The sequence below is a fragment of the Octopus bimaculoides genome, chromosome 1, assembly GCF_046866305.1.
Source record: "Octopus bimaculoides isolate indiv1 chromosome 1, ASM4686630v1, whole genome shotgun sequence".
Classification (NCBI taxonomy): domain Eukaryota; kingdom Metazoa; phylum Mollusca; class Cephalopoda; order Octopoda; family Octopodidae; genus Octopus; species Octopus bimaculoides.
In genome coordinates, this window is record NC_142928.1 from 94,889,858 (window position 1) to 94,908,614 (window position 18,757).

An 18,757-nucleotide genomic window follows, 5' to 3' on the forward strand; every position below is an offset into this window, starting at 1 on the left:
TGGGGAGAGGGAGGCAATCAATTAGATTGACTCCACTACGCAACTGGCACTTAATTTATCGATCCTGAAAGGAAGGCAAAGTTGACAATAGCGAAATCTGAACTCAGAATATAGCAATGGGCAAAATAAATCGCATCTTTAAAGACGACAACACATCATGGTACAAATAATTCTATAGTGTTTACTCATATTACACTCTAATAGTTGTCTGCATTGGCAGAATCATCAGTGATCAACAAAATAGCAAGTAAGTTCTTTCTGACACAGAGAATGGCAACTCTTCTCTGTTCTGTTCAAGTCATTTGAGCTTACATTATCATCTATAAATTCCATCTAATTTCTTGAAATTATCTAGAATGGAAAAGATTTTATTCAATGTTTTGAGTACTTTGCTAAAAAGGTATCATTTGTCCAGTATATTCAATATTCAATATTAATAATTGAATATGTTGTACCTGAGACCCATCTTTGTTTCCTGCCAACTCTATCCTTTTAAATAGTGTATCAAAGATTTGTGTGTAGATTATTTTAATGGTATAATCTGAAAAGCAAAGCAAGAAGATAAAATGAGTTGTTCTTGCATGAGGAGACAATGGTTTAGAGAATTTGTTTTGATCAGTGTTTAATGTTAGTGAATAATCTGTCACCATTATAGTCACATATAAGTGTTTTTTATAAGTGAAGGTGGTTAGGCTGTTGCACTCACCATCACTAGATCGTGGGTTCAATTCCATGATTGGATGGCATGTTGTGTTCTTCAACAAAATACTTCATTTCACATTGCTCCAGTCCCCCTTTCAATCAAGGGGGAATGTTGGCCTGCTTGCCTAGCCAGCAGGGAGGCATTATCTGAAGGCTAAAACACTGCAAAATGCATTGTGACCAGTGATGTGGAACAACATTTGATAGCCTAGTCGGACACATGATCATGTGATAAGTGTTTTTATATCTTGTCAATAAAAGGTCTAGTTAGAGTTTGTTGTACATCCATATATTCCTTTGTTGAAGAGTTGGTGATATGAAGTCAGTCCTCAGTTAAACAATTATGACTGTGGAATCAACAGCTCTGCTAGTGTCTGCATTTCAGATACATAAATCTGTTTCTGGGGGATATCATTTTAATAGACTTCTTAATGAATATTTCAACTATGAATGGAGAAAGCATAATGAATAGAGATGGGTTTCTGGTTGAAGTACATTTAAGAAGATAACAAATCTCAATAGAGTTATGGCATCTATTTGAGGTACTGAAATTTGTAAAATATGTCAGCGTTAGGTGAGAAGGTTGTCAGGAACTTTTGTGGGTGTGAATTTGTTCATTAAAGCCAATAGAAAGTTAGTGCTATTTAAAGGTTTCTTACAACTGTTTGAGCTATATGATGTTACAATATTGTCTGAAGTTGATATGTTGCTGTTGAAAACTGTCTTCATACAGTTCTTAAACTACCTTTAACTGCTTCTGTAGTGCCTGGTGTTTCAACAACAAGCTTTATTATCTGTCAATTATAAGAACAGTATGGATAACAAAGCATAGTTTTGTACCACTTCATTATGAATTTCACAAAAACCTTTGAAACTATAAACTCAGAAGCTCTTCAGTAGATAATAGTGAAAGTAGGCTGAAACCCCTAATAATTTTTTCTGTAGGCACAAAACCCGAAATATTAGGGGAGGAGGCTAGTTGATTAAATCAACCTTGGTATTCAACTGGTGCTTATATTATTGACCCGAAATGGATGAAAGGTAAAGTTAACCTTGGTGGAATTTGAACTTGGAACATAAAGCTGGAAAAAACGGTTATTAAGTATTTTGCTTGGTTTGGTAGTTATTCTGTCAGCTTGCCACTTTTGAAACTCTTAATGACATGAAAGAACAAGTATCAAACACCTTAATCAATTTTATAAATGGATGTAACAAATCAAATATTGTTTAATGTTTACTGGTAATTATACACCAACTACCTTTCAATGATATTAGTATTGCAGAAATCTATATTTCCTACAGATTAACTGGCAAGCACTTCAACATCTACACTACAAGTGCTCTGCTAAATTAGAGCTATCAAAAAAGATCACCAGAGATCAACTGAATGTAAAAAAACTGTGACTTCATTAGCACACTAATGAGAGAACATGCATAATTATAAACAATTTCCTATCTGTTAGATTACAATTGAGTTTTATAACCAATGTAGAAAATGTTCCCTATTAATATAGTCTGAGAAAAACTTACATTCAACAAACTGGTTAGTTACTTGTATTCTGTTCTACTTAATATAAAAAAATATTGAAATTAAATAAATGAGAAGAGAATAGGAATTACATAATTAACTTCATTAGCTTATTACTGTTTCTGCAACAAGATGCAGTGTACTCAGAGCTGAGTGCTTGTGCATCACTTAATAGCTTAAAATGAAGTGCTTGTTTATTTGAGAAAGTATTTAAACATGAGAAAATTCTTAACCATGATCAGGCTAAAATTCTCAACTTTGTGGTTTTCAGAATTCACAATTGTAATTCTCTGTTTTTGCTATCCTGAAAACAGCACCAGAATATATATACATAAAGTCTTCCAAAACTATTGCACTCATACACACACTTAAGATTCTCTTTCACAGAAGTATGTCCTCTATGTTAGTTACAAAAAATAAAATAGTTATATATTTAATAAGTTTTGACATGATTTACAAAAGTATTAATTCTTACTTTATTAACATCTTGCAACTAACTTCCTTAGGCTACTTCAAACTTTAGTCAATACCAAGTAGTAATAATCATGAGAACCACACTTGGATTAAGTATACAAAACAGTAGCTGTGTAAGTTGTGTAATATAAACGTTGTTATCAAGGCCTTATCTTTTCAGCATATTACATTAATCATTGACATGGAAGCACCACAGAAATATCAACAAATCCAGCTTCGTTGGAAGAAAAGAAGGGGTCTAGGTCATGGTTTTCCAAGAAATCTTGAAAACATTATAATGTTTGGACAACATATAGGATATAAATTCAACTCTCGTTCTAGTCTGCTTCTATGTATTCAAGCAAGCAGGATATGTATGTTGTATATTGAATAGCTGATGTCTGCTGAAAGTACTGAATATTATTCTATGTTGATGATTTGGATATTTTGAAAATACCAAATTTTCAAAGCATCAAAAGAATTGTAAAATTTAAATTATAATGGAGTGGTCACAGATTGTAAACAAATGGTAAATTTTGATATTAGAAAGTATAAACGACTTTGATTATAATTTAGGGAACCTAATGTATGGGCTCAAAACAATTCTTTTGATGCTTTGAAACTAACTTCCTTAGGCTACTTCAAACTTTAGTCAATACCAATGTTGTGGCCTTTTAAGTAAGTGGCATCTAATTCTGAAATCTGTGATATGTTTAACTGGAAACACCAGTATCCTGAACGTACTCACTTCAGAGTACCTGACACTTCTCTCATATGTAAAACAATAACAAACACATATTTATAATGCACATGCTCACATTCATGCAATATATTACACACATCCATGCATTTATTATTTCACATTTAATTAATCAGTCCAGTTCAAAATAAATTAGTTTCATAAATTTATAAGATTTTAATTCTCTAGAAAATTCAGTCTGTTAACGTAAATCTGATACTCTCTAAGCCGGGAGTGAAACATTGTTGGCTCAAGTTGTTTTCCGTGTAGAATTCAGCCCAGGCTGGATAGTATTTACTGACTGCACCGCCCCAGCTCCAGCCATTGGGGATTAATATATTTGTTAAACCTTTAGAAATAATCTCATTATAACCTGGAAAAGAAATGAAGAAATATATAAATAAAACAAAAAATCTTTAAATTCAGCATTCCACAAAAAGACAAAAAAGCAAGATATCTATTATATCACATTTCAACCAGAAAAATGAGAACAACATACGAAACAATCCAAATTATTTGACTGTATTTAACAAAGTTTTCTAACAAAGTTTCCCCATATATATGCCTCCTTCTGTCCAACATCCTTTGGATTGAGAGTCTGATGTCAAATTGATCTACCACAGCATGTATCATCCACACATAACCAAGACACTTCATGGCAGACTTGCACTTGCTCCATGAACAAAAGCTTCAAAAACATCCTTCATCATACAAACCAAAGACAGAGTCTTGTATTACACTTCTTCCTTAAGCATGAACAACACAAAGCTAACCATAATATTGCTACAAAAGCTAGGCCTCAATCTCTGACAATCTCTCATGGTGACCTCATGTATATAACATTACTAAAATTGTATTCCAAAGACTAGGTTTCCTCTTGAAGGCCAGAACATACATGGGCCATTATTATTTGTCTCTGCAAAGTTCATGTGCAATCACATTAGAATACAAGTCACACACTCAGTCTTGACTTTATCAAAAAATGGTTGCTGATAAGAAAAGATTGAATATGCTAGATATTCAAATTGAGCATCAAACCATATCGATCATATCTGTCTAAAAAGTTTGAAAAGATTCCAACCATTGCTTTCTTCCTCTGTCTAGCACAGAGAAAAACAGTCTGCTTCTCTGAACTAACAAGCAGCCATGTAACCTTCAGTAAAATACCCATGCATTTATCTCTCCTCACTAACATCTTTGCGGTGTCTTAATCACCAATCACTACATTAAAGACTTTTATTCTAATTCTTTTTTTCCACTGGATCTCTGCTTTTCCTTCTTTGTCTACTAATATCATTCTTCAAAAGTATTAACTATATAACAACTACCCTTCTAACAATCAGATGGGCCTGCAAAGTTCAAGGAACCACCTTTCCCCTAATTAAATCTAATTGGTTAAATTAAATTTGAAACAGGGATTTGCTATGACTTACAAAATGATTAACCAGTGTAAATTAAAAATATTAAAGCTAATAGGTAATGCAGAAGGTTTTTTTAATTCAAAATAGACATTCATTTCTCTTATTTTAGCTGTCTTATCTTGTCAAAGACTATATTTTCACAGATAAAATTACAAATAAGATCAAGTATATGGTTACCCCCACAGGGCAGTATGATAAAACTTCTAATCTATAATCTAAAATGTGATATAACCACACACCAAAATACATAGAGTTTCAAATACAATTCAAAGGTATCAAAGTACAAGGACCTTTGGATTGAAACAAAATAAATTAAAGAGAATGGAAATGTAAACAACAATAATTAAAGCATTAAATATGAAAAACAAAAATAGGGGCCACATCTAGGCCAACAAAATTGCACATAGAGAAATAGTAATACCATACAGAGTAGAGATTCTACTGAAGGCAATTTCAAAACAAATAATAGTCCACATTACATCATATAGAGAGAACAATAAACATCTTAACCAACGACAATAAGCAATAAATATCACAACACATTATATTTTCAACATTATATGTTTTAGCCCGTTAACATTTAGATTTCTTTGTCAAATGTTTTGAATTAATTATGCATCATCTCATAGCTTTGGGATTTCAGTGATCATCATCATCATTTAACATCTGCTTTCCAAGCTAGCATAGGTTGGACAATTTGATTGGGGACTGGTGAACCAGACTCCAATCTGACCTGGCAGAGTTTCTACAGCTGGATGCCCTTCCTAATGCCAGCCACTCCGAGAATGTAGTGGGTGCTTTTTATGTGCCACTGGCACGAGGGCCAGTCTGGTGGTACTGGCAAAGGTCACGCTCAAGGCGAAGCTGGAAACGATCGCGCTCAAATGGTGCTTTTTCCGTGCCACTGGCACGGAAGCGAGACCGCTGCTCTGGCAGTGATCCCGCTTGAATGAATATTTTTAGAATGACATTGTTGGATAAGTATAAATCCAACAATGTCATTTTAGAATGACATTATGAGATAACTAGATCTGGTTGATTCGAACATAAAACAAATAGAATATTTAGGCTTTTAAATGTTAAAGGGTTAAAACTGAAACCAAAATAAAAACTAGTCAATTCTCTCAAGAAAAGAGTTTGAAGTTTCTTTAATCCTAATGTGTATTTTTATGTATCTTCAACAGTATTGTTGTTGTTGTTGTTGGCACTCCGTCGCTTACGACATCGAGGGCTCCAGTTGATCTGATCAACGGAACAGCCTGCTCGTGAAATGAATGTGCAAGTGGCTGAGCACTCCACAGACACGTGTACCCTTAACGTAGTTCTCGGGGATATTCAGCGTGACACAGTGTGACAAGGCTGGCCCTTTGAATTACAGGCACAACAGAAACAGGAAGTAAGAGTGAGAGAAAGTTGTGGTGAAAGAATACAGCAGGGTTCGTCACCATCCCCTGCCGGAGCCTCGTGGAGCTTTTAGATGTTTTTGCTCAATAAACACTCACAACGCCCGGTCTGGGAATCGAAACCGCAATCCTATGACCGCGAGTCCGCTGCCCTAACCACTGGGCCATTGCACCTCCACCTTCAACAGTATGCACATGTCTAAATTAACAAAAATCATCTAATATGCTAACACAGGTAGATACTCTTCTCACTACCAGACAGTGAGCTGTGATTAGAGTGACAGCTGTTTCTTGTCAAGTTAACAGGAACAAAGGCACAGGCTTAGCTATGCAGTTAAGAAATTTGCTTTGGAACCATGTGGTTTCAGTTCCACTGCTTTGCAACTTGTGCAAAAGTCTTCTACTATAACTCCAATCTGACCAATGCCTTTTGAGTAAATTTGGTAGCTGGAAACTGAGTGGAAGTCCATTGTGTGTGTGTGTGAGTGTCTTTGTGTTTGTCCCCACCACTACAGCCTGATAACTTGTGGTGATATGTTTACACCTCTATAACTTAGCAGTTCAGCAAAAGAGACTGATAAAGTAAGTATCAGCCTTAAAAAAGAAGTACTGGGCTCAATTTGTTTGACTAATTCGTTTAAGGCGATGCCCCAGAGTGTCTGGTGTTCACTGACTGAAACAAGTGAAAGATAAAGATTAGCCTGTTGATGAAAAGCTTTTTCAAATTTGGGCATTTCATACTATGGAAGATAGGCAAAAAATTATTGGGATTAACGTTTGCATATTCTAATTTCTTGTCAGAAGTAGTTAGTTCTTATTTTACTTTCTTCTTGGAAAACATTTACAACTGTAAACAACTTTAGATAATGTTAGAAAGAATTTTTTTTAAAAAAAAGGACAAGTACCTGTATATAAGTGCTTTGAATTTTTATTGAACCAAATGTTTCCTGCCATTGTTTTGGAACAAGCTAAATGGCTACACAAACTGACACTGCTATTGTAGCTACTGTTACTTCTTTTGAGATGTGGTTGACTAACACTGCGATTCAACTCAAGAGGTAACATGCTAGGTTTTTCAGTGACTACACACTGAATGTAACCATGTTCTTGCAGTAATTCTTTTACTGAAAAATAAAAGTAAAATATGTTAGATCAATACCTGGGAAGGTTTTGTTTTCATATTTGGTTTGCAAGATTCTAGATGTGATGAACTCATATGCTGAAACAGATTTTGTTATGTCTTGGGAGGGTTATCAAACCAATAATAAATATGTGCACTGGTTTCATTTCATTGTTTTTTTATTAATCAATTTCTTAACATTTAATGTATTAGTTAAACCATTGTTCAATTAATTGCTAGGTTAACCTACCAGTGATCTCATGAGATCACTTAAAAATTACAAATTTCGTAATTATCTGTCAATATTTACACATATCTAACCTTTTTGCTATATCTACTAGGTATATTTCTCTGATATTCAAATGAGGTTTGCTAATTTTTCACCCAATATCTTGCTTATTTCTATTTAAAATGTTATTTTGATCATTCCAGCGTGTTTCTAAGGTAGTTTTATGCTAGAAATCCCAGTTAATAGAATTATGGGAGGTAATGGGTTAATTAGTCAATCAATTAGTTAGGTTTGTCAAAGTTCTTTCATTGTCATTTTCAACTTCACCAATGACAAGCCCTCTCCACTGCAGGTCTGCTTCAGACTTGTCTGAGGCCTTGTGCCAAAATAAGAAAGAATGATTGGCATAATGGCCCTCCCAAGATACAACAAAATATGGGAAGGTGTTATAAGTCTTCTGCAGATCTTTAGTATAAAGCATCATATATTGACTGAAATAAGTAACAGTTGCATATAAATATCCATTAATAGCAGTCTTTTACCTTATGTAAAACACAAATCATCGCTTTATGTCCACTTTCCATGTCGGCATGGGTTGGCTGGATTGATATAATTTAATTCAATTCTTATAAGAAGCCACTACTTTCACAGATTAGTGCTTGTAAATACCAAGCCAAAAGGACATGCATGAGCACCAATCTATGAGTAAAGTGGGTTACAATAACAACCAATTCAGAAAATAGCAGCTCATCTATCCTATGCTACAATGGAAAATGGACAGAAAATGCTGCCGATGTTGCCAACCATGAGGATGATCTAAGTTTTTTTTTTTTTTTGATGGCAATAAACTGCTTGAAACTAAAGTTTTAGCTCTAATTGTAAAAATTAAAGGAAAATAATTCTGGGAGGTGATTTTTTAAAAACTTGTTATGACGAATGATAAATGTCGCTTTAAAAGTTTAATTTTTAAAAAAAATGTTTACTGGCTTCCTAAAAACACAATGAGAATTTGTTTTCTATTTTCACACAAACATTTGGATAATGTTTGTCTTGCTTAATGGGCTCTTATGAGATTTTTGATTTTTTTTTATGAATAAAGTTTACCCCCCAGTTTCTGCTGGGAAATCTTAGGAGAAGTGACATAAAAAGAGAAATTAAGATTTATGCAAATAGTTCAAATTATTTTACTTTTCAAACAAAAAAAATCATGATATATTTATAAACTGGCAGGTTAGTAATAAACTGTCATCATTATCATCATCGTCGTTTAACGTCCGCTTTCCATGCTAGCATGGATTGGACGATTTGACTGAGGACTGGTGAACCAGATGGTTACACCAGGCTCCAATCTGATTTGGCAGAGTTTCTACAGTTGGATGCCTTTCCTAACGCCAACCACTCCGAGAGTGTAGTGGGTGCTTTTACGTGCCACCAGCATGAAGGTCAGTCAGGAGGTACTGGCAACGGCCATGCTCGAAATGGTGTTGGCATAAATTTGGATTGGAGATAAATCACCACTTCTATTTTCATTTGTAGCATATATGTTTCTGAAACAGAACTTGACATTTGAAGAACTCCTGAGGGAATAGTCATTGAATAATTTTCAGGTTTCATTTGGTAAAAGAGTATAAGGAAAATGATAAAAAGTTCACTATTCACAATCACAGTATTTAATATCATTTAATCATGAACAATTACACCAGACATTTTATAAACTGTTTCAGAGTTTGTGGGTATAGTCATTGGTTGTGAAGTTTGCTTTGCAGCCCTGTGGTTCAGGGCTTGACTCTAATGCACAACACTTTGGGCAAATGTCTTTCACTGTAACCTCAAAGTCGACTAATGTTCTTGAGAAGAGAAACTGTGTGGAAACCCATGTGTGTGTGTGAATGTATGTATATATGTATACACATACATTGTTTAATGTCCACCTGTCAATGCTTGCATGGGCCAGACAGAATTTACTGGAACATGTATGTATATATATATACACATATATATGTAATGCATGTGTAGGTGTATACCACCACCATCTATTTACTTTAGGAAAAAAAATGGTAACTTAGCTAGTCAATAACTAAAGATTAATAAGATGTTGAAATAAGTACTGGGGCTTAAATGACTGACTAAAACTCTTGAAGGCAGTGCCTCATCATGATTGCAATCCAGTGATTGAAACTAGCGAAAAATAAACAAAATATATGTAGCAAATATTGTTTTTTTTTTGTATGTGTGTGTGTGTTTGTGTTTCAATAATTTGTTATAATAATTTAGAGGCAGACATGTAAGTATTAAATTATCAATACAAATCCAGGGCTTCAAACCTAACCACAAATATTGGTAATTAAGCAATAAAGTAGCAATAATAAGGCAATGATATAGAAATGTTTATATTTAATTAAGAAAATATAATGCAACAAACCTTCTAGTCCAAGTTCAACATCCAGATTACCAAAAATAATTATGTGATTTTCCTCTGAAAGCAAACAGAAATACTTAATTATCTAAAAACAAAAGGAAGCAAGCTCAGTATGCCAAACACAAATCTAGTTTCCAGTTTTCAAATCATGTTCTCTTTTCATGCATTCCATTCTTCAAAAGATAAAAATTACATAACCCTTTAGCATTCACATTATTCTGTCAAATGTAATTCTTATTTATTTGCATTATTTTGCATTATCTCATGCATTATCGAGATTTTGATGATGCGATTGTTTACTTTTAGAATGACATTGTAGGAAAGGTGCAAGAGATAGGATCTGGCTAGTCTGAACATAAAAACAGGTAGTATATTTGGGCCAGATTTGGCTGGTTTAAATGCTAATGAAGAAAAGCCTTTTATATTAACGCTTCATGTTTTGCACATCTCTCAGATAAAGTTATCAAAACAGATAGCAAATTATTTGGGTTTTTTTTACTTTACTAATAATTTATTTTTCCATGTTGGCATGAGTGGAATGATTTTTCTTAAAGTATGTTTTGTAGCAGGATGACGTTCCTGCCATTATCTACACAACTGTACGACAGTGTAACGAAGGATCAAATGGGCTTTCAGCCCGATTTGGGGTAAAGTTGCAACAAGTAAGCATGATGAACCATGCCCCCATGATCCTGGAGCACGGGGGGGGGGGGGAGAATAAAGGATCAAACAGGAACAGAAAAAGGAATGGACCCTGGACTGGAAATGGACAACGAGGAAGGAAGCAGTAAAGAAAAGGGTAGATGAGGGATTCAGCTGCTGTGGAAAGATGTTTTTTAGTTACATCAGGCTGAGAATTCACCAAGGGAAGGTGTGTCAGAAGAAAGTGATTCAACAGTGCGGGTTGAAAAACCGGAGGTCGTGTGGCCAGAACCTCCTGGAAAGAAACCATAGCAAGGGCCATTCCACAGTTGAATCGGAACAGCCAAGAAAAGAGATAGGCATGAAGAAGCCAAAGATTAAGTGGCCGAAGGCAAATGATGCAGCGAGCAATAAGAAATTTGATGACAAGGTAACAAGAATGACCACCAAATTCAAAGGGGACGATGAACAAAAACTTGAGAACTTGGCTAATATAATCTATCAGGAAGGAGAGAAAAGATTTGGATCTGAAGCAGCGGGGAATGGAGAATCATCAGCAAATGGCGGACCATCGAGGAGAGAAAGATGGATTGCAAAGATACAAGAACAGAAGAAAAACTCAGAACCAGACGGAGGGATGCAAAGGAGGAGGAAAGAGAAGGGTTAAAACAACTATATGAAGAGATAAAAAAGAGGCATCGAAAACAACTAAGAAAAGAAAGAAGGAAGAACAGAAGAAAGGACAGAGAAAAGAACTCTTGTATTTTTGTAAACAACCCATAACAATATGCTAAACGTTTGTTTACTGAAAGTAAAAGTGGAAGATTAGATTGCACTAAAGAAGAGCTCGAACAACATCTTAAAGGGACATACAGAGACGCTAATAGAAATAAAGTACTTCCTGAAATGCTCGGGCTGAAGAAACCATCTGAACCAAGAGTACCATTTGATTTGAGTGACATCAGACAGAAGGAAATGGATAAGTTCATTAGAAAATTAAGAGCAAAATGTTCACCAGGGAATAACGGAGTTAGCTACAAGGTTTATAAGTATTGCCTAAAATTGCATTTACAACCGTTTGCACTGATAAGGGAAATGTAGAAGAAGAAAGATGTAGTAGACTGATTGAGTACAGCTGAAGGTATCTATTTACCTAAAAAGGAGGCAAAAACACTAGGGCAATTCAGACCCATTTCACTATTAAATACTGATGGGAAAATCATGTTTGGAATTATTGCTAGGCGAATCATAAAATTCATACAGCATAGAACATGCATTTGCCATCTGGGAACCTATTAACTGTGCAAAACAACTTAAGAAAAACCTGTACATTGTATGGCTAGATCTTGCCAATGCATATGGATCTGTTCCACACACACTAATTCAAGCAGTTATGGACTTCTTTTGGATTCCAGAAGATGCTCAATGAATGCTCATGTGTTAGTTACTACGACAACTTGAGGATTAGATTTACAGCAAGAAAGTTCACAACAGAATGGCAACGACTTGAAGTAGGTATTGCAGCTGGATGCATGATATCAGTCATCTTATTTGTGCTAGTCATGGAAATGTTACTAAGATCAACAAACTGTGAGAAATCTGTTACAAAGACACCATTAAGGGCTTTTATGGATGATGTTACTGTATTATCAGAAAGTAGAGAAGCAGCAGATGGAATGTTAGAGCAGTTGGACGAACTAATAGGATGGGTGAGAATGAAATTTCGTGAAAGGAGACCAAAAAGAAATGAAATTCAGATAGGAGGTGAAGATATACCAACAGTGAAAGAACAACCAGTAAAGAGTACAGAGATTTACTAAATGATAAGCAGCAAAGCAAATAAACACATGATTTAGTGGAACAAAGAGCAAAGGCAATTGACAGAACAACATTACCAGGGAAATTCAAATGTTAGATATGGCAATTTGGGCTGTACCCAAGGATAATGTGGCCATCACAAATGTACGAAATAGCCTCGAGTAGAGTAGAAAGGATGGAACAAAGATGCAGTGTGTTTATCAGAAAATAGCTTGGTCTTCCAAAACCACTGAATACAACTTCACTATATGGAAAACCCATGCTGCAACTACCAATAACATTAATTGCTGAAGAATATAAGGCAGGAAAGGCAAGGACACTAATGATGGTAAAGTATTCGAAAGATCAGAGCATCCGAGAAAACCTTCCAAAAGTATGAACAGGGAGGAAATGGAAAGCAGAAGAGGCAGTAAACAGGGCGATTGGAAAGCTAAGGCATACCAATATCGTTGGAGCGATGCAAGAAGCAAGAGCCAGTCTAGGGTCACACAATTTCAAGCCATTTTGCAACAGCAGTGTAAAAGAGATGAAAGAGGCAGTGGTACACGAAGTGAGAAAGGAGGAAGAAGAAAGGCGAAATATACATTTGGTGCAATGTAGTCAACAGGGACAGTGCCTCAGATGGGAGGAATATGTAGTCCGTTGCAGAATCTCATGGAAAAAAACTTTGGGCTTGGGATCAAGCAAGGACATCCTTTCTGATCAAGTCTACCTTCGACATTTTACCCTCACCGGCGAATTTAGTCCGGTGGAACATACAAACAACTGATGAATGTAGATGTGGAAAGAAAGCAACGGTGAGACATGTTCTGTCAAACTGCAGGCTAACACTAGACAGGTATACATGGGGTCACAATCAAGTCCTCGGCATCATAAGTGCAGCACTCAAGGAGAAGATCGAGGGATATAATAGGGGAGTGTACCCAAAAGTGGCAAAGCGCAGAAAAAAATGTACTTCCAGAAGAAGGGAAAAGGACATAAGGCCAGGCCTTCAAAAAAAATATAAGAGACAGATGAAATATGGAAGGGATACTGGGAGCTGGTCACGGATTTGGAAAAACTGTTAATATTTCCACTCATAAAAACAGCAAAAAGACCGGACTTAATCCTATGGAACACAGAATGGAAAATTGGAATTTTGCTAGACCTGACAGTGCCATAGGAAGAGAATATCGCTAATGCAGAGCAACGGGAGGAGAAGAGGTATGAGAGATTAACTGAAGAGTGTAGAGAACAGAGATGGACTGTTGAGTATTACCACCTGGCAGTGGTGGCTAGGGGCTTCATTGAAAGGAAAATGATAACGCTATTCAAAAGAAAATTTACATTTTCGAGCTCAGAGCTGAGAAAAGTAATAAGGAGGATACCAGAGGCAGTCGAAAAAGCCAGCTTCTATATATAGTTGAAGTGAGAAGACTGAAAATGGCTTGAAAGCCATAACATGCTAACTGGGAAATAGCTTCGCTAAGTGAGGCTGGCTGACACTTAAGCAACATTGCTGATTGACAGGTGGGCCAAGGTAGTGACCTCGTTCATAGCGCACCCTCCTCCTGGTTCGAAGGCTTGTACCACCAAACAACTGGTCGGCTCTGAAACTAACACAATATTGTTGGAAGGCAGGTTTAAAGAGGGTGCGGGCTAAAACTATGTGCCCTTACCCTCCATTGGTCAGTTGAAGCTTGACAGTGTCACGTGACAGTTAGCTGGTACTGGCTACTGGAGCTTACCAGTGAATATTTAAAGGGAAATTTGGTAAGATGGTCAGTCACCCACTGGCATTCGTTGATGCTGCATTGAAGAAACCAAAGAACAAAAAAAAAAGGAGAAAGAAGAAACGCACTCAACACCAGAACTGAAGACACCTCTGAAAGGAAGGGGGGGGGCGCCATGTCAAAAATGGTAGAGGAGTAGGGGCTGAAACCGGACGTAGTTCCTCCTGATGATGTCTTTAACAAATGGATCCTATAAAAGGGCTGTTGAGGTAGCGAACCATGAAACATGGTTGGAATTCCTCAGATAGTAGAAAAGTGTTATGTCAATCAGACAGAATTATTTACAAGCTATTGTCAGTTAGATGATTGTGTTTTTTTAATCTTTTTCATCAAGAGGGAAGGCAGAAGTCATGACCCTTCATAGGGCCAAGAAAATAATGGAAGGTAAGGAATAATGTATTCTCAAATCAGTGACCTGTCTAAATACTTGCAGTAGGACATTGCTACATGTATCCAAGATGCTAGATTAATTTAATTTCACAGTTAAAGGGTTAAATTTCATGGTTATGCCAGTAAGGATGGTAAATATCTACCAAAAAATGGAATTGGTATTTTCTGCAAGTCAAAATGCCTTAGTAAACTTGACACATCTCAACAAAAAAAAGGTACCTTCAAACATAACATTCCTCAAAAAAAGACAGACTGGTTTATAAAACTGCTTTCTGCACATAAGAGCAATGGAACTTTGAGTGGATATATCTGATTTCCATTGTAAAAGGGTTATTAGCAAGAGTGCCACTGAAACAGCAACACACTTCTTTATTTTTTTATTTTCTTAAGCACCATTATTGAAAAGAAACCAAACAGAAGTGTCTCTTTAGTAAATTACAAAACAGTATTCATGCAGTTAGATTATGGATAAGTGTAACTTGAAGAAAGACAACCTTTAAAGCACAGATTACCAATGAGAAACGATACAGTATTCATTAAAAACAAAAATAAGTACCATACCTGTAGATATATTTTTGATGTTATGCAAAATATTAATCATATGACCAGTGTGATTCTCTTTATGGAAATCCTTGATGGAAGCAAGCTTGTGATATACATTCACAAAAATAAAATGAAAATTCTTCACCTAGAAGAAGAAACAATTTTGCATTTTATCAAAATGACAAGAAAGTATTTATTTAATACAAGCACAGACATGGTCGTTTGGTAAGAAGCTTGCTTCCCAACTACATGGTTCCAGGTTCAGTCCCACTGCGTGACACCTTGGGCAAGTGTCTTCTACTATAGCATGGGGCCAACCAAAGCCTTGTGAGCAGATTTGGTGGACGGAAAACTGGAAGAAGCCATCAAATATATATGCGTGTGTGTGTTTGTCCCCCTGCCATTGCTTGACAACCGATGTGGGTGTATTTATTTCCCCGTAACTTAGCAGTTCGGCAAAAGAGACCGATAGAGTAAGTCCTGGGGTTGATTTCTTCAACTAACACCCTTTAAGGTGGTGCTCCAGCATGGCCGCAGTCAAATGACCGAAACAAGTAAAAGAATAAAAGAATAATAGTGATTTTCCATATCCTTTTGATGAATATACATAAAAGTTTCATAAACACTTTTTGTTACTAGTTTAATAAAATGTGTAAGCTGTATGAGTAAAATTTCTGAGAAAAAAAAGGCCCCCAAAATCTCCAATTAATTGTCATTAATCTAGAAATTATTTTCACTTCTTTAAATTTTTAACCATTTCAGTTCATCCCTCAAATCTGTCTTTCTAGATGATGGTGAATGACACACTTCAATCTCTTTTGATACTGTATATTTTCTGCTTATACGAATATCAATATATCAACCAGAATATCAGAGGTTGGTATAAATTGCTGGTCACAATGTACTTCCTCACCTTGATGAATCTTTCAAAAGATGACATCCCATTGGCTAGGCTGAGATCATGACATTCTCCCAAAATGAGATGCCAGTCCATAACAGGGATTACATTTACAGCTGAAAAAACTGGAGCTATGTTAAATGAAATGTTTTGCTTAAGAACACAATGCCCTTCCAGGTTCAGGAATTGAAACCAATATCTTGCAATCATGAATGCAGCACCTAACCACTAGGCCACATGACATCATGATATAGAACATTAGTTTACTTAATATTTGTTTTTTTTTTTACACAAATTTTAGAAATTTTAGAAAAGGCGTAGGAGTGGCTGTGTGGTAAATAGCTTGCTTACCAAACACATGGTTCCGGGTTCAGTCCCACTGCATGGCACCTTGGGCAAGTGTCTTCTACTATAGCCTTGGGCCAACCAAAGCCTTGTGAGTGGATTTGGTAGACGGAAACTGAAAGAAGCCCGTCGTATATATGTATATATATATATATATATATATATATATATATATATATATATATATACATGTATGTGTATGTATGTGTTTGTGTGTCTGTGTTTGTCCCCTCAACATTACTTGACAACCGATGCTGGTGTGTTTATGTCCCCGTAACTTAGCAGTTCGGCAAAAGAAACCGATAGAATAAGTCCTGGGGTCGATTTGCTCGACTAAAGGCGGTGCTCCAGCATGGTCACAGTCAAATGACTGAAACAAGTAAAAGAGTAAAAGAGTAAATAGAGAATAACTAACAAAACCAAAATCTTAAGTATGATTTTCAAATCAAGTCCTCTTAATAAAAAGACTGGTACACACTTCACAACTGTACACCACTGTTATAAGAGAGCCTTTATGTGTTCACTTGATTTGCTAGAAATAGCAGCAAAATCCGTTTTGAATTACACCCTACAAAAGAGTGAGACTTTCAATAATGTAATCATACATCTAATATATCTCAAAAAAAAAAAAAAAAAAAGAAAAAATGGATAATCATGGCAGGACAACTTTTGATTATAGGTCAGTAAGACCAGAGCCAACCTGGGGCTGTAGATAGAATGCTTTTCAGTTGTCTCAGTAACAAACATCATCTGTATAAATGAACTGGATCCAGAGCAGCTGGTATTCTGGGAAAGCTAAGATTTGTTACTTCACTAACAAGAAGTAAATAATCAACTTCAAAATCTTACTAATTTTAGAAACTGAGAAACATAGCTTGCAATGTGTGTTAGAATTAGTACTATTAGCATGTACATATTGTGAGCTTATATATATATATGGGTGAGTGTCTTCTACTATAGCCTTGGACTGACCTCAGCCTAATGAATGAATTTGGTAGGCGGATTGTGCTTTCTTTGAGAGACAAGTGGGAATGGAAATATGTGTGTGTGTACTTATATAGATATCGTCACTATCATTTTAAAGTCCATTTTCCAAGCCTGCCTGGGTCAGAAGAAGTTTGTTGAAGGGCATCTAGCCATAGAAAATAGCCAGATGCCCTTTCTATCAGCATCCCTTACTTGTTTCGAATTAAGGAAATAATTCCCCTTGGCCCAATGTGTTTCTCACAGAAAACTGGAAATGAACAACAGTGATGTTCATTTGTAATCATCCCATAATATAAAAATAAGGGTACACACGCACACAAATATCTGGGTATCTACACACACACACACACACACGCACACACAATGGGCTTCTTTCAGTCTCTCTTTCCCAAATCCACTCACAAAGTCTTTTATTTCATTGTTTCCTTAATCTATACCCTTCACATTTTCCCTATTTGTCGCCGATGATGGAATATCCCATATTTTGGGATATCCCAGAAACAGCTGTAAGACTTAAAATTTTTCTAATAATAATAATAACGTATATGACTTGAGATGTTTGTCTTGCTTTAGGGTTTGCTGTCCTCTTAAACGATTATATATCCGCTATATCGGAAATCTACAATGGTTCCATAACTCCTGTCTCGGCCATGAGCTTGGAGCCCTGGTAATCTGTTACAGCACTTACCCAGCGTACCTAGTCATTTAGATCACCTGTGAACTAAATCCCCATATTTTGTTTATATATATATATATATATATATATATATATATATATGCATGTATGTACTGTTATTCTTTATATTGACACCAACTGGAATTCCATATTAAAAAAATAGAAAGCTAACATTGTTCTTGTTACAATGTTACAATAGAGAACATATTCCTCACAGAGGTAATGAATTCTATATCATTATGGTGAAAATTTCTTTCCTGGAACAAGCCTGAAACCATTTCAAACTATTCTAAGAGTTATTTCTGTGTTAGTAAAATGGTAAAGGGTAAAGACCTCCACCGGTCATGAATGACCATGGGATTGCACCTAGAAAGTTCCCCTCCAAGGCACAAGTCTGGGCAAGGTTATCTAGAGAAAACCTGCAGTCGTCGTCGTCGTCGTCGTTTAACGTCTGCTTTCCTTGCTAGCATGGGTTGGACGATTTGACTGAGGACTGGTGAAACCAGATGGCTACACCAGGCTCCAATCTGATTTGGCAGAGTTTCTGCAGCTGGATGCCCTTCCTAACGCCAACCACTCAGAGAGTGTAGTGGGTGCTTTTACGTGTCACCCGCACGAAGGCCAGTCAGGCGGTACTGGTAACGGCCACGTTCATCTCGCTCGAGAAACCTC

The 18,757-nt window shown here is 36.0% G+C and overlaps 1 protein-coding gene across 4 annotated transcripts in view; it reads right to left on the minus strand.

The window, feature by feature from the left end:
* Positions 1-1,892: 1,892 nt before the first annotated feature.
* The window catches only part of LOC106875285 (endonuclease/exonuclease/phosphatase family domain-containing protein 1), an 87,907-nt gene continuing 71,042 nt past the window's right edge, over positions 1,893-18,757 (minus strand). For all 4 annotated transcript variants that reach the window (XM_089354191.1, XM_052968280.2, XM_052968275.2 and 1 more), the window contains 4 exons: positions 15,198-15,324; positions 10,018-10,071; positions 7,152-7,370; positions 1,893-3,795 (listed from right to left, as the gene is read on the minus strand). In XM_089354191.1, the coding sequence (XP_089210317.1) occupies positions 3,617-3,795; positions 7,152-7,370; positions 10,018-10,071; positions 15,198-15,324 (579 nt within the window). In that variant the 3' untranslated portion in view covers positions 1,893-3,616. The remainder of the gene's footprint in view (positions 3,796-7,151; positions 7,371-10,017; positions 10,072-15,197; positions 15,325-18,757) is intronic.